This window comes from Trichechus manatus, unplaced genomic scaffold (genome assembly GCF_000243295.1).
Source record: "Trichechus manatus latirostris isolate Lorelei unplaced genomic scaffold, TriManLat1.0 scaffold00045, whole genome shotgun sequence".
NCBI classification, from domain to species: Eukaryota; Metazoa; Chordata; class Mammalia; order Sirenia; family Trichechidae; genus Trichechus; species Trichechus manatus.
In genome coordinates this window covers 7174703-7187551 of record NW_004443981.1, presented here as the reverse complement: position 1 = coordinate 7187551, position 12849 = coordinate 7174703, and the positions used below count along the sequence as shown (strand labels likewise).

At 49.4% G+C, this 12849-nt stretch overlaps 1 protein-coding gene across 1 annotated transcript in view; it reads right to left on the bottom strand.

Moving 5' to 3' along the window:
- Positions 1–10679, bottom strand: part of LOC101345971 (putative serpin A13) — a 146228-nt gene extending 135549 nt beyond the window's left edge. The window contains 5 exon segments of the mRNA XM_012555639.1: positions 7460–7578; positions 8662–8914; positions 10183–10350; positions 10353–10517; positions 10520–10679. Coding sequence (XP_012411093.1) covers positions 7460–7578; positions 8662–8914; positions 10183–10350; positions 10353–10517; positions 10520–10679 — 865 coding nt within the window.
- Positions 10680–12849: the final 2170 nt, after the last annotated feature.

Below are 12849 nucleotides of genomic sequence, written 5' to 3'. Positions count from 1 at the left end.
TAGGGTTTCAGGATTGTTGATTCTCTGTTTGGCTTAGTTTTTCGGATCTTTGTTGTGGAGGGACGGCGTGGTGCTTCTGCCTAGACCGCCATCTTGCCGGAGTCTCCTAAAAAAAAATTTTATTGTGTTTTAGGTGAAAGTTTATGGTGCAAATTAGTTTCTCATTCAAAAATTTATGCACAAATTTTTTGTGACATTGGTTGCAATCCCTACAATGTGTCTGTACTTCCCCCCACTTCCCTTTACACACTGGGTTCCCTGTGTCCGTTTGTCCAGTTTTCCTGTCCCTTCCTGCCTTCTCGTCTTTGCTTGTAGGCAGGTGTTGTAGACTTGACTGAACTAAGAAGCACGTTCCTCATGTGTGTTATTGTTTGTTTTATAGGCCTGTCTAATCTTTGACTGAAAGGTGGGCTTCGGGAATGGCTTCAATTCTGAGTTAGCGGGTGTCCAGGACCATACTCTTGAAGGTTCCTCCCGTCTCTGTCAGACCAGTAAGTCTGGTCCTTATTTGTGAATTTGAATTTTGTTCTTACTCTACCTGGAATCCTCTGTTGTGATCCCTGTCAGAGCAGTCACAGATCCCTGTGGCTTTGGTTTTCTTCATTCTCCTTTGCTTCATATGTGATAGAACCAATAGATGCGTCTTAGAGGGCGGCTCCAAAGCTTTTCAGGCCAGATCATCCTTCAGGATGTGAGTGGGGGCCGGGGGCTTGGCCACATTGGATGGACCACGAGGAAGGATCCGCTTAAACAGGGGAGGGAGGAGATGAGGGGCTCCGAGCAGAGGCTACCAGCACTTCTCTCCTCACAGAGTAAATGGGCCTCCAAAAGGGTTGCTCAGAGACAGGTAGGAATGATCCAAAACCCAGAGCTATGGTTCTGAGGTCTCCAGAGAAATACTGCCTGGCTTCAAGCAACACAGCTTGTAGTGGCATCAAGTTGCACACCTAGTACCAGGTGCTCAGAGTCTTTGCTGCACGCCACCCCCACCTTCCCATTCTCCTTGTTAAACTTAGCTTGCCTTTTTATCATCCTTGAGCCTCGACAAGGATCAGCTTAGCATGGCTGATGTGGGGAGCATGGCCATGTGCTGGACCACGGATACTCCCAGGCATGGGCAGGGCCTGGGGAAGAGCCCCAAATGGCCAGAATGGACTATACATCAGCTGGGTTGGATGGGCCAGAAGAGATGATGTTTGGCCCAGGGAAACTGAGGGAGGTGGCGTTCTTCACCCCAGAGGTAGGGAAGCAAGTAATGCCCCACAAGGTTACTTATTCAACAAGCATTCACCCACACCTTCTGTCTGGGCCAGCTAGGTGCTGCAGATGCATCAGACAGAGACACGTGTTGCCCCTGTGCCCCTGGGCTTATCTTCTACCAGGCCTGAGGACTGGGTCCTACAGCACCACACAAAACTGGGCTAGTGCCGTCCTTGCATCAGAGTTTCTTTGGGTCTTCAATCAGTTCATACCTGGGGATGAACTCATTTGTGAGCGACCAAGTGGACAGATGACGTCCAGAGGGAAGGCTCCGCCTTGGACTTTCTGTAACACCCATGGTACTGCTACAAGCTAAAGAGAGACCAGTGCCAACAGTGGTAATCAGAGCAGTGGCCACGTTCACGGCATTTACCTGGCCCAGGCACTGGTTGCTCTCAGACTTCACACACATGGACTCATTTCACTTCCACAACAACCCTATGGAATAGATGCTAATATTATCCCCATGTACAGGGGAGGGAACTTATAGTTAATAGAGTCAGACTGAGGGACAAAAGTCACATAATTTGCCACCAAGTACAAGTGGCCAGCCAGGATTTGAGTCCCACTCCTAACAACTAGGCTATCTGCCCCTGGGCACTAGTGGGTCATTAGTCATCCTCGCTGTTGGCCTCTGGCGGTCCCATCTCCTTTGGGACTTTGGACCTCTGGGTGGAGCACAAGAGCAGGGCACGCTGGGGTGGAGGCTGAGCATCCTGGTCAGCTGGAAGGCTGAACTGTCCAGAGGATGGTGTCAAGGCTGGTAACCCCAGGCTCTAATTGGCCCTCCTGACATCCCACACTGATTTGATCTGGTAATTTCCTTCCTCTTAAAACAGAGAAGCACTCCCAGCCCCACCAGCCTTCCTCACCCCATGCCCAGAAACCCTACCCAAAGAATTTAACCCTCCCAATAGCCCCAGAGCAGGGACTGCTGGTGCTGGGACCCCACCCTCCCAATGGGACTTCTGATGTCAAGGACCTTTGTCTTCTCCATGGGGGGTCCTATCGGGTGGGTTCCTGCCCTCTCCCTCACCCCTACCACATAAGCTCCATGAGCTCATGCCCAGGGCCTGGCACACAGTGGGCGCTCAATAAATGCTTGTGGCATGAATGATGGGTGAGCCACTCAGCTGGGCCAGCTCCTCCCCGCTCTCTGGTTCGGCCTGAGGAGCCCCAGCTTTGACCACTTCTGTGGCTGATGTTGCCTTCTTGAGGTCACACCCCCAGTGTTGTACCTCTGCCCAAAAAGGACAGTTGGGAGACCCTTGCCACCTTCCAGCCAGGCCCTGCCAAGGGCAAAAGTACAAAAGGAGGCCCACTTTGCACTTATCAGTGTTTAAAAAGCTATTGTTGTCATCTCTCCAGTCAGTTCTGACTATAGCGACTCCATGTGACAGAGTAGAACTGCCCCATAGGGTTTTCTAGGCTGTAATCTTTACGGGAGCAGATGTCACATCTTTCTCCCAAGGAGCTGCTGGGTGGGATCAAACCACCAACCTTTCGGTTAGCATCTGAGCGCTTAACCATTGCAGCATCAGGGCTCAAGCTAAGCCAAACTACTGAGTAACTACGTTCTATCTTCCTCCCTTGAAAATGATACCTTCAAAACAATAAAATAAAAATTTATGTATACAGCTATGGTTTTTACATGACTGAAAATCGGCAAAATTCAGAGATGACAATTTCTATGTGGGATCCCATCTTCAGTGCAGTGGGAGACCCAGGAATGTGAGCCAGCCAAAGTCACAGTTGCCACTGACCAACACAGAAGATAACCCACAGTATTTACAAGCACCCACAATATACCGAGAACTGGCAACCAAAAACCAGTTACCTTCAAATTTATTCCAATTCATGGCGACCCCATGTGTGCAATGTAGAACTGCTCCATAGGATATCATTGCTGTGACCTTTCAGAAGCAGATCACCAGGTTGGTCTTCCAAGGTGCCTCTGGGTGGGTTCGAACTGTGAACCTTTTGGCTAGTAGTTGAATGCTTAACAGAAAATCCTTTGGGGCAGTTCTACTCTGTAACACATGGGGTCTCTATGAGTTGGGGGTGACTTTACAGTAACTAACAACAACTCAAAGTATGGTCACCTGAGTAGTAGTATCAGCATCACTGGGGCGGGGGAGGGCTAACAAGACCCCCAGTGTATACAATCAAGTTTGAGATCCACTGATTTAGCAAAATGGATGAGAGCTTTAGAATAAAACACACTTGGACCCCAGCTAGGCCAGTTACTAGCTGAGTGGCCTTGGGCATGTCTCTTAATCTCTCTGAGACTCAGCTATAAAAAAAGGAAAATAATATTAGGCTGAACCATGTGAAATTGCTCTCACTCTCTCTCTCTCTCTCTTTTCTTTTTTTTGTAGGTAAGTAATGATCCAATGTAAGCAATTTCATGTGGTTCAACCTAATACCTACCTACCTTGGAAGGTTATTGTGGGCATTGATTTTAAAATAAGATAAAATATGCAAAGCACCTGGTACAGAAACTGGCACACAGTAGGTGTTCACTCAATGGTAGGTATTGTTTGTATGCGGTAGGCACAACTTTGCTTCCCCTACCACCTCACCCCCAGCGGCTCCCATGAAAACCGAGCCAAAGAGCCAGGGTAGATGTAATCACTCATTAAACCTGATTCTGTAGCAGCAGCTCCCTGGTAGGTGGGCCAGTGGCTATTTTCATGGCTGCATGAAGCTTGAATGAGGGTACCTGTCATCATCACTGCTTCAAAATATCCAGTTCATCTCCAGAAGAAGAAACTGAGACCCAGACACATTGATGATGTCACCAGGGCCACATGGAGACTTGGGTGCTGACTCAGGATAACTGTCTCCCAGTCGGTGTCTCCTACTCTGTTCTCTTGGAGTCATCCGGCATGTCTGAGGAAGCATTAGCCCAATGGGTTTACAATCTTCCCCAGAAAAAGCATGCTTCCTGTTTCTGTGTGGAAACTCATCACCAGGAAGGATCACTTGAACTCAGTGCTTGCAGGTGGTGGGGAGCTAAAGTCTGGGTGACACTTAGGAGTGAGCTGGATGCCGGTAACAGCAGCAGCTTCTAAGCTGTCTTCATCCATAGTCATCACTGCCTTGTGAGTGACCTGCAAGTAAAACTCTGGAATCATCAATCTACCCAAAAGGAGTGACCAACAGAGCCTTTATTTTTGTACCATTTGTTTTCTATTCCCTAACTTAACTCCAAGGTTACCCATCAGTTTACCTACTCAGTCACCTATCCTTTCATCCATCCTTTGAAAAATTGACTCTTTTATCCATCTACTCTTAAATACACTTACCTATCCATCTATCTGTCTCTCTATCATTCATCCAACCATCCATCCATCTGTCCATCCATCCATCCATCCATCCATCCATCCATCCATCCATCCATCCATTCATGATCCAACTCACCTGTCCATTCATCCATCCACCCACCTACCCATCTACTTAAGTTTTTTGTGGCTGGTGCCTGTGTCATATTGGTTGAAAAATATTTTGAATATCCCCCCAGCATCTGCTTATTCATCCATCCATCCATCTATCAATCCATCATTTCTCCATCCATCCATCTATCAATCCATCATTTCTCCATCCATCCATCTATCCAAGCACTCTTTCACTCAATCATATCTGATTATTATTTCGTTCATTTCATTTAGATAACTCATTCTCGTTCACTTCATCACTCACTCATTCATGGATTTAGTCAGTGAAGAGAAAATGCAAAGGGCAGCAGGGGATATATCCTGGACGAGTAGGTTAGTACTAGACCATGGAGGACTGTAAACGTCATGTAGTTGAATCTTCATCTTGTAGTCAGCAGGAAGCTTTTGAAGAATGTGTTGTCATGGAAACCAAGGGATGTAGTGTCTTGAGGATAAAAGAGGAGACACTGATAACAAGCAAGACAACAGGAGGTCAAGTAAATGAGGGCTTGAGCATGTATGTAGGATTCAGACTTAGTCTTGGTGACAAGGGAGGCAGTAGCACCCAGGATCCCCGTTGAAGTTCTGTGTCAAGAACTCATCCTTCCATGAACTAACAGATGTAGGGGAGAAGATCAGTGAGGCCAAAACTCTAGATACAAGAGGGACAGGATTAGACAGGGACTCAACAGGACTCATGCACCTCATCTATACAGTGATCAGGCCCTGTTAAGGGCAATGGAGCCTAGTGGTGACAAGCATGGACTTGTGAGCCATACTGAATTGAGTCAAATCGCAGCTGTAGCTCTTCCTAAGGGTGTCCCTTTGTCTTTTTCCTGGACTACTGCAGTGGTCTCCTAACTGTTCTCCAGGCTTCCACTCTTGCCCTACTGTAGTTTATCCTCCACACAGCTGCCTGGGATCTTTTTTGAACTTAGTTGGATCTTGTCACGTTACTCATCTGCTTGAAACCCTGCAGTGGCTTTCCATCTCACTCCAAGTAAAAGTCAAATGCCTTTTGGTCCTAAAAAGTCCTACTCAACCTCTACCCTGCTGACTCACCACACTTCCTCCCATTTACTCTGTTCCAGCCTCATTGACCTTTTTGCTGCTTCTAGAACATACCAGGCTTGTTTGTGTCACAGGACATTTGCACTTACTGTGCCCTCTGCCTGGAATTTTGTTTCCTTGGTAGGACCTTGGTGGGGCCTTCCTTGAATACTGTTCGATAACAGCTCCTATTGTCCCCCTTATCCTGCTGTATTTTTCTTTGTGGTACTTATTCCCACCTGACATATGACGTATCTATTTGTCGGTCCCCTCCCATACTGCTCACTGATTATAATGCTGTTCTGTTCACCACTCTATTTCTGCACTTACTCTATGTCTGGGACATAGTAAGCCCTCATTCTACCATCACATCACCTTTATCATCATTACCACTTACGGACAACCACCACACCTGAAGTTCCAAGTCCGTGATTTTATGCCCTGCCAGGGTGATGTGATCTTGGGCAAGTTGCTTCCCCTTTCAGATGGAGTCTAAAGTCCTCATGTATCAGTAAGGAAACGGAGGCTCAGTGAGGCTATGTGGATTGCTCAAAGTCATACGGCTTGGTGCAACTCAGGTCTTTTTGACCTCAAAGCCCATGTTTCTTCCCTCACCCCCACTGTCTCTTCTGGGATGCAGGTGAAGTGGAGGCAACAGGGTTGCCACCAAGTACTGTTCAGAATAGAGAACAGGAGTCTGGTGTCAGATGATTTGACCTAAACTCAAATCCTGGCCTTGGTACTAAGTAGCAGTGGTAACCTGGGGTAATCTTCTTAGCCTCTCTAAGCCTCAGTTTCCTCATCTATAAAATAGGGATAACAGCACTTACCTCATCACCTCACTGCAAGGGTTTAAGGATATAACATACAGGAAAGGTGCTGGCTCCTGGCATAGAGCCTTGCTCAGTGACTGTCCATCATGGATGAGAAGGGGAGAATGAAGGTCCATGTTGCGTGTGAGGCATGAGCTCTCTTCCTCTCCCCGTCAGCTTCCCCAATCCGCCATCAGCCCTCCAGTTCCTCCTCCTGTGACTCTCCTGACCCAGAGTACACAGCTCTGGGCATTTCCCTCCATTCTCTGTACCTAGGGGTGGCTCCTATCTGTGTTCACTCCACTCTGCCCTCCATAGATCTTTCTAGAACTTTCTAGGGCATTAATATGATTATGTACCTTTCCATGCCTTAGACCTCAGGATAGAGTCCCAGGTCATTGGAGCAGCTTACAGGGTCTTCCAAGATGGACCACGCTCCAATTTTACCCAGAGGGTGGGCCTTCTGTTCCCGAGACTCCTGCCTCTCCAGCCCCACCCCTGCAGACAGTCCTGATGTTCTCCCTCAGCCCCCTTTTCACACAGCTTGCCCTTCTAGCCCCGGATAAGGAATGGCCTCCCGCAGAAAGCTTCCTCTGCACTTCCAAGCCTGCTTCAGCCTGCTTCTATGTGGGGACATGATGGTAACATGCGCTGCATTTCCATCACCCTTTCCTTTCCTTCTCTGTCACCCAGAGGGCAGGAAGGGGGCTTATTCCTGTGGGATCCCCAGGGACTTGTAGAAGTGGGTACTCAGTGATGTGAGATAAATGCAGAGAAGCAAGGGGCAATTGCAAAGTTATAGGAAAAGAGAGCCCCCGTTTGTTAAGAGCTGCTGGACATCTTCTCCCAGTGCTTGTCCAAAGGCACTGAGAGACCTCTGAACTCCGATCCCCAACTTACTTGAGACGTTCAGTTGAGGCTCTTCGGGGATACCTCCACCCACACTCACTCGTGGTAGCAGCACCTCCAGTTCGTAGGTGCTAGCCTTGGAAATTTTGGGGAAATAGAAATCGAGTTCTCTGAGAGGAGACAGATAAGGATTTGCTGTTGGTAACTTCCGCAGGCCGAGATCCCGAAGGGGCTTGTGTCTTGTACCCTGATCTCACCCCAGACCCAGGCCTCCACCCCTCTCCCCAGCCCTCGTCTCAGCTTCTCATGCTCTTCCCTCTGCTGATCTCTCTGCCCAATTCATCCTCGCCAGCCCATTCTCCAAGAGGCAGCCAGAGAGAGCTTTCTAGAATGCATACCATCCCATTCAACACCTGTCAAGGCTCTTTTTGCCTCCCTGTTCAAGGCCCTGGGAGCTCCGGCTCCTGTCTGCCCTTTCTGTCTCATCCTCGGCTCCTTCCTTCCTGTGTCCCCAACGCCTCTCGCTTTGTTCCTGAAACTGACTGAGCTCCTTGTGGTTTCCTCAACATGCTGGGCTGCTCCTCATGTCTGGGCTTTTGTGGGTGCAAGCAAATTCCTCTCCTTGGAATGCCCTCTTTTCAACCCGTCTTCTTTGGGATTCTTTTCTTTACTCACGGCGGAGCTGAACTATTTACACGCTCAGGGGAGGGTTGCTTGAACCTCAGAGAAGGCACATTGTCCCCTCTTTGGATTCCTGGGTACATCATTCTATCATCTCTTTTATACAATGAGAATAACAGCTCACCCTCACAGGGTTCACACCTCGCTGCCATGATAACCTCCCTTCCACAGTTGCAAAAACCAAGTCCTGGAGAGGGTGGTACCTGCCCAAGTGTCAGCAGGGCTGGGACCAGAGCCAGCCTCCAGACTCCCAGGCCAGTGCTGTCTCCCGAACCCCATCCTGACACCCTCAGGGAGGCAGGGACAGTGCCCTGGGGAGTGACAGCCCTGGGAGGTGACAGTGCCCCTAGGGGGGTGACAGTTCCTGAGAGCTGACAGTCCTTGGGGTGTGACAGTGCCCTGGGGGTGAGACTACTTTGAGGGAGGATAGAGTCGTGGGGGGGAAGTGTCCTAGGGGGGTTACAGTTCCCTGGGTGGTGACAGTGCCATGGGAGAAACTGCATGGTGGCTGAGGGAGGAGGTGGGATCGCCCTTGGGAACCGCCGCCTCCCCTGGGCTCTGCAGGAAGATACTTTGTCCAGAGCAAACTGTCCCACTGGATGAGTGCTTCGGGCTGCTGCAGCGTGCCCCACTTGGGGAAGATGAAGAAGGCGATGGCATTGCTGGTGTGGTCCATCCGCAGCACCATGCGCTGCAGCTCAGGGTCATAGAAGGAGCAGTGATGGGCCTTCTGCTTCATCATAGGGACCCACATGGCCCTGTGCTTGTCCACAAAGAATTCCTTCGGGCTGGTGGCACGCGGGTTGAAGGGATGAGCCCACGAGGCTGACGGGCAGAGAGACGCTGATGTCAGGAATCCACTGGAGAGATGGTTACTTTAAAAAAAGAAAAGTGTCATTGCAGTACAAACTCCTCCAAAGGTAGATGTGGATTTGAAGGCTAGTCTCTGCCTGGTTTTGAGACCCAAGGCAAGTTACCTACCTTGTTAGTGCCTCAGTTTTCTCTTCTGTCAAGCGGACATAATAATACCTACCTTGCTGGGCTATGATGAGAAGTAAACAAACATTAAATATGCATCATACTGGCTGGCTAATAGGGACTTCTTACATAGAATAAACGTGTGTGTATGCACGCATGTAGGAGTGTGTGTGGGCATGTGTGTGTGTAAACACACTGACGTAACACCACATATATTCATAGACATATATTTACATAATGCTTTGCTGGCTCAGGAAAATAACTTTCCTTCTTTTTTAAAAGTCTGTTTTCTCATCTGTAAAATGGGAACATTGACCTCAGCCTTATCTGCTTCATCCAGGTGAGAGGGTCACATGAGGCTGTCCATGCGAATGCACCTTGAGACCTCCAAAGCACTGTACAATATGAGGCTCGGGCCACCTGCTGAGTCCCAAACAGGAGTACTGGAGTGAGAAAGCCCACCCCAAACAGCCGCCACAGTCCTTGTGTAGGACACTGAAGCTATCACCACTAAAGAAGGCATTAATAGTGGCTGGGGCACACACCTTTGCTAGCTCCTTTGGAAAAAATTAAGACTGCCCTATCTTGGACTCTTCTCTCTCTGATCCACGCCCCAGGCCTGGCAGGGGAAGGAAATTCCGTGGTTGCTCACAGGGTCCTCAGAGTGAGGATCAGGGACCTCCTGCAGCATAATCACCTGGTGGGAAAGGGAGGAGAGCTTCTTCAAATGCAGAGTATTGAGTTCCAGTTACCCACTCACTGAATTGGAATATCTTGGTAAAAAAAGGAAAAAAAAAAATCTGTTAGGGTAGGCATGGAATATCTCCATCTTAAACAAGCTTCCCAGGGAGTTCTTATACACATTAATGCTTGAAAAGTCCTTCTTCAAAGATAAACTCAACAAGTAGCTTTAAAAATGGATAGGTGGTGAGTTCCCCATTGCTGGAGGTAATCAAGTGGAGACATCAAGAATTCAGTGTAGAGACACTTCCTAAGGGTCTTCTATGTTTGAGTCAGCAGGAGAGACTCACCAGATGCTGTGAGAAGCAGGGCTCAGGGTAGGTGGAGGTCTGAAATTCCAGGAGGTGATTTCAATTGCACACACACACCCTTACCTCTAAGGGGCATGTGATTCACCAGCACTGCTGCAGTTTCATTCCTGGGGTCCTTCATCTAGGCCCCCAGCTTCCCCTCAGTCTGCTTGTCCACATGTTCCTCCATGAGTTTCTGGGCCTCCTGGGGGTCCTGGATGGCCCCAGGGCTCGGACCTCCGAACCTGCGCTTGGGCCCCGGGAGTGGCGCCTGAGCAGCAGATCCCAGAAGCCCTCCTGGATCCGGGCCTCGGGCACCACGGTGAGGTTGAACTCTAAGCCCTCCAGGAGTTGGGTCTTGCTGGCAACGGGGACCCCGAGGGAGAGCGTGGCCAAGGCCAAGGAGACGCTGGCTGTGAGAAGAGAATGTTCTCACCGGGGACATCCAAAGCCAACCGTCTGTAGAGGCTGAAGGCAAAGTTGATGTTGCTCATGGAAATCTCGTGGCAGAGCAGGGCGGGCCTGGGAGGGCTGTCAGAATCTTGTGAGTCAACGAGGCCTGGACACTGAGCCGCAGCCATGATCACAGCGACCGGTGGCCACCACCGAGGGCCCTCCGTTCTCTGGGGTCTCAGTCTGAAAGCGGTGGTGGGTGGAGGACAACAACAATGACAATAGTAATAATAATAAATGATGTTCATGGAGCTGAGAGTCTACCCAGAGCTGGGCCCTGTGCAGAATACTTCACGGGCCTGTCCCCTTTTCATCCTACCACAGCCCTACGAGGCGGGCACTGTTTTCACATCCCATCTAGCAGATAAGAAAATAGAGGCCCAGAAAGGTGAAGGCTGGATCAGGGGAGAACGAGGAAAGGGGTGGTTTCAGCAGAGGGAAGAGGCCAAGGAGGCAGGGCCAGCTCATGCCACACCAGCCTTCTACCTGTATGTGCAGCTCTTGGGGCCTAAGTGAGGGGTGTGTGTGTGCATGTGTGTGCATTTGCTTGTGTGCATGTGTGCATGTGTGTGTGCATGTGTGTGTGTGCATGTGCATGTGTGCATGTGTGTGTGTGCATGTGTGTGTGCATGTGTGTGTGCGTGTGTGCTTGTGCATGTGTGTGTGTGCATGCTCATATATCTGTGCATGTGTAGGTGTGTGGTGGTAACTGTGGCAGGTTCCCAAAGCTGGTCGGGGAGACCCTAGCCACACTCACCACCCCACACTCACCTGAAATGGAGTGCTTTCCTGAGCCTTCAAAGGATCTGGGAGATTCAGCAGGTCCCCCTGGCCCTTGACACAGAGGTTTGTCCTTGCAGGGAGGATCGGGACAGACTGGACCCCCAGGGTAACACACACTGCCCTGAGGCTGCCCTCAGCTCAATGCCCACCCTTGGCACAAACCAACCACGAGGACAACAACCCACCCCGCAGTTAGTTAGTGTGGAAATGTCCGGGAGAAGGAAGAGCTCCGTGGAGCTCGGGAATCAATTGGCTCATTACCTGGGGATGAGTCTCGGTTCCACCTCCTACTTGCTGCCTGACCGTGAGCCACTTCCCTGAGCCTCAGTTTCCTCCCTGCCCTCCTTCCGCCTGGGGCTGCCATGAAGATTAAGGCAGGGAAGCACATGGATGTTCTTGGGAACAATAAAGAGCTGAGCAAATTGGAGCCACTCTCCATCCTCTTCTGCACACATCCATGGACATCCACTGTGGCTGGCAGCTGTGCTCATCCCAGGAAAACAGAGACACCCATGTTGTGGTTCTTACCTCCACGAGCTTGGACTATGAATTTTTAACATGTTGTTATTACTTGTTCATTTTTGGCTATAATGTCTTTAAGAATTGGGATGACTAGCTCTTCAGGAAAGTCCACTGATCTTTCCACACTATTGCAGCCCAGATAGAAAAGTTAATATGTACTTAATGGAAAGAGTCTTTGTAAAACCTTTGGAAGTCAAATGTCTTGTCCTTACTGAGCTGGCTGGGTGTCAGGGATGACACAAAGGTGGCCTGTGGACAGAGGGCAGAGGGCAGGGTTAATGATCATTGGCCAGATTTTCACCATCTCCCAACGTTGTTTATTATTATTTTGTTTTACTCTGCTCACCAACTGCCTTGACGCAAACACCTGCACAGTGGCTTCTTGTTACTTCCCAGCACTTACCACCTTTTCTTTTGAGATTCACTTAGGGGAAGCCCAGCAGGGGCCGATAGTGAGCTTCCTTGTACAGGCAGTCACTGACTTAGGAAGTATTCTCGTTATGACGAGCTGCGCTTGCACTTACAACCATCCATTGTTTTTTTTTTTTTTGTACATCTTATCTGTCTTAGTCATCTAGTGCTGCTCTAACAGAAATACCACAAGTGGATGGCTTTAACAAAGAAAAGTTTGTTTCTTCACAGTCTAGTAGGCTACAAGTCCAAATTCAGGGCATCAACTCCAGGGGAAGGCTTTCTGTGTCAGCTCTGCAGGAAGGTCCATGTCATCAATCTTCCCTTGGTCTGGGAGCTTCTCTGCGCAGGAACCTCAGGTCCGAAGGATGCGCTCTGCTGCCGGCACCGCTTTCTTGGTGGTATGAGGTTCCCATGTGTCTCTGCTCACTTGTCTCTTTTATATCTCAAAGGAGATTGGATTAAGACATTATCTAATCTTGTAAACCTCATCAGCATAACCTCATCACAGGGATAGTATTTACAACACATAAGGAAATCATATCAGATTACACAATCATGCAATACTGGGAATCATGACCC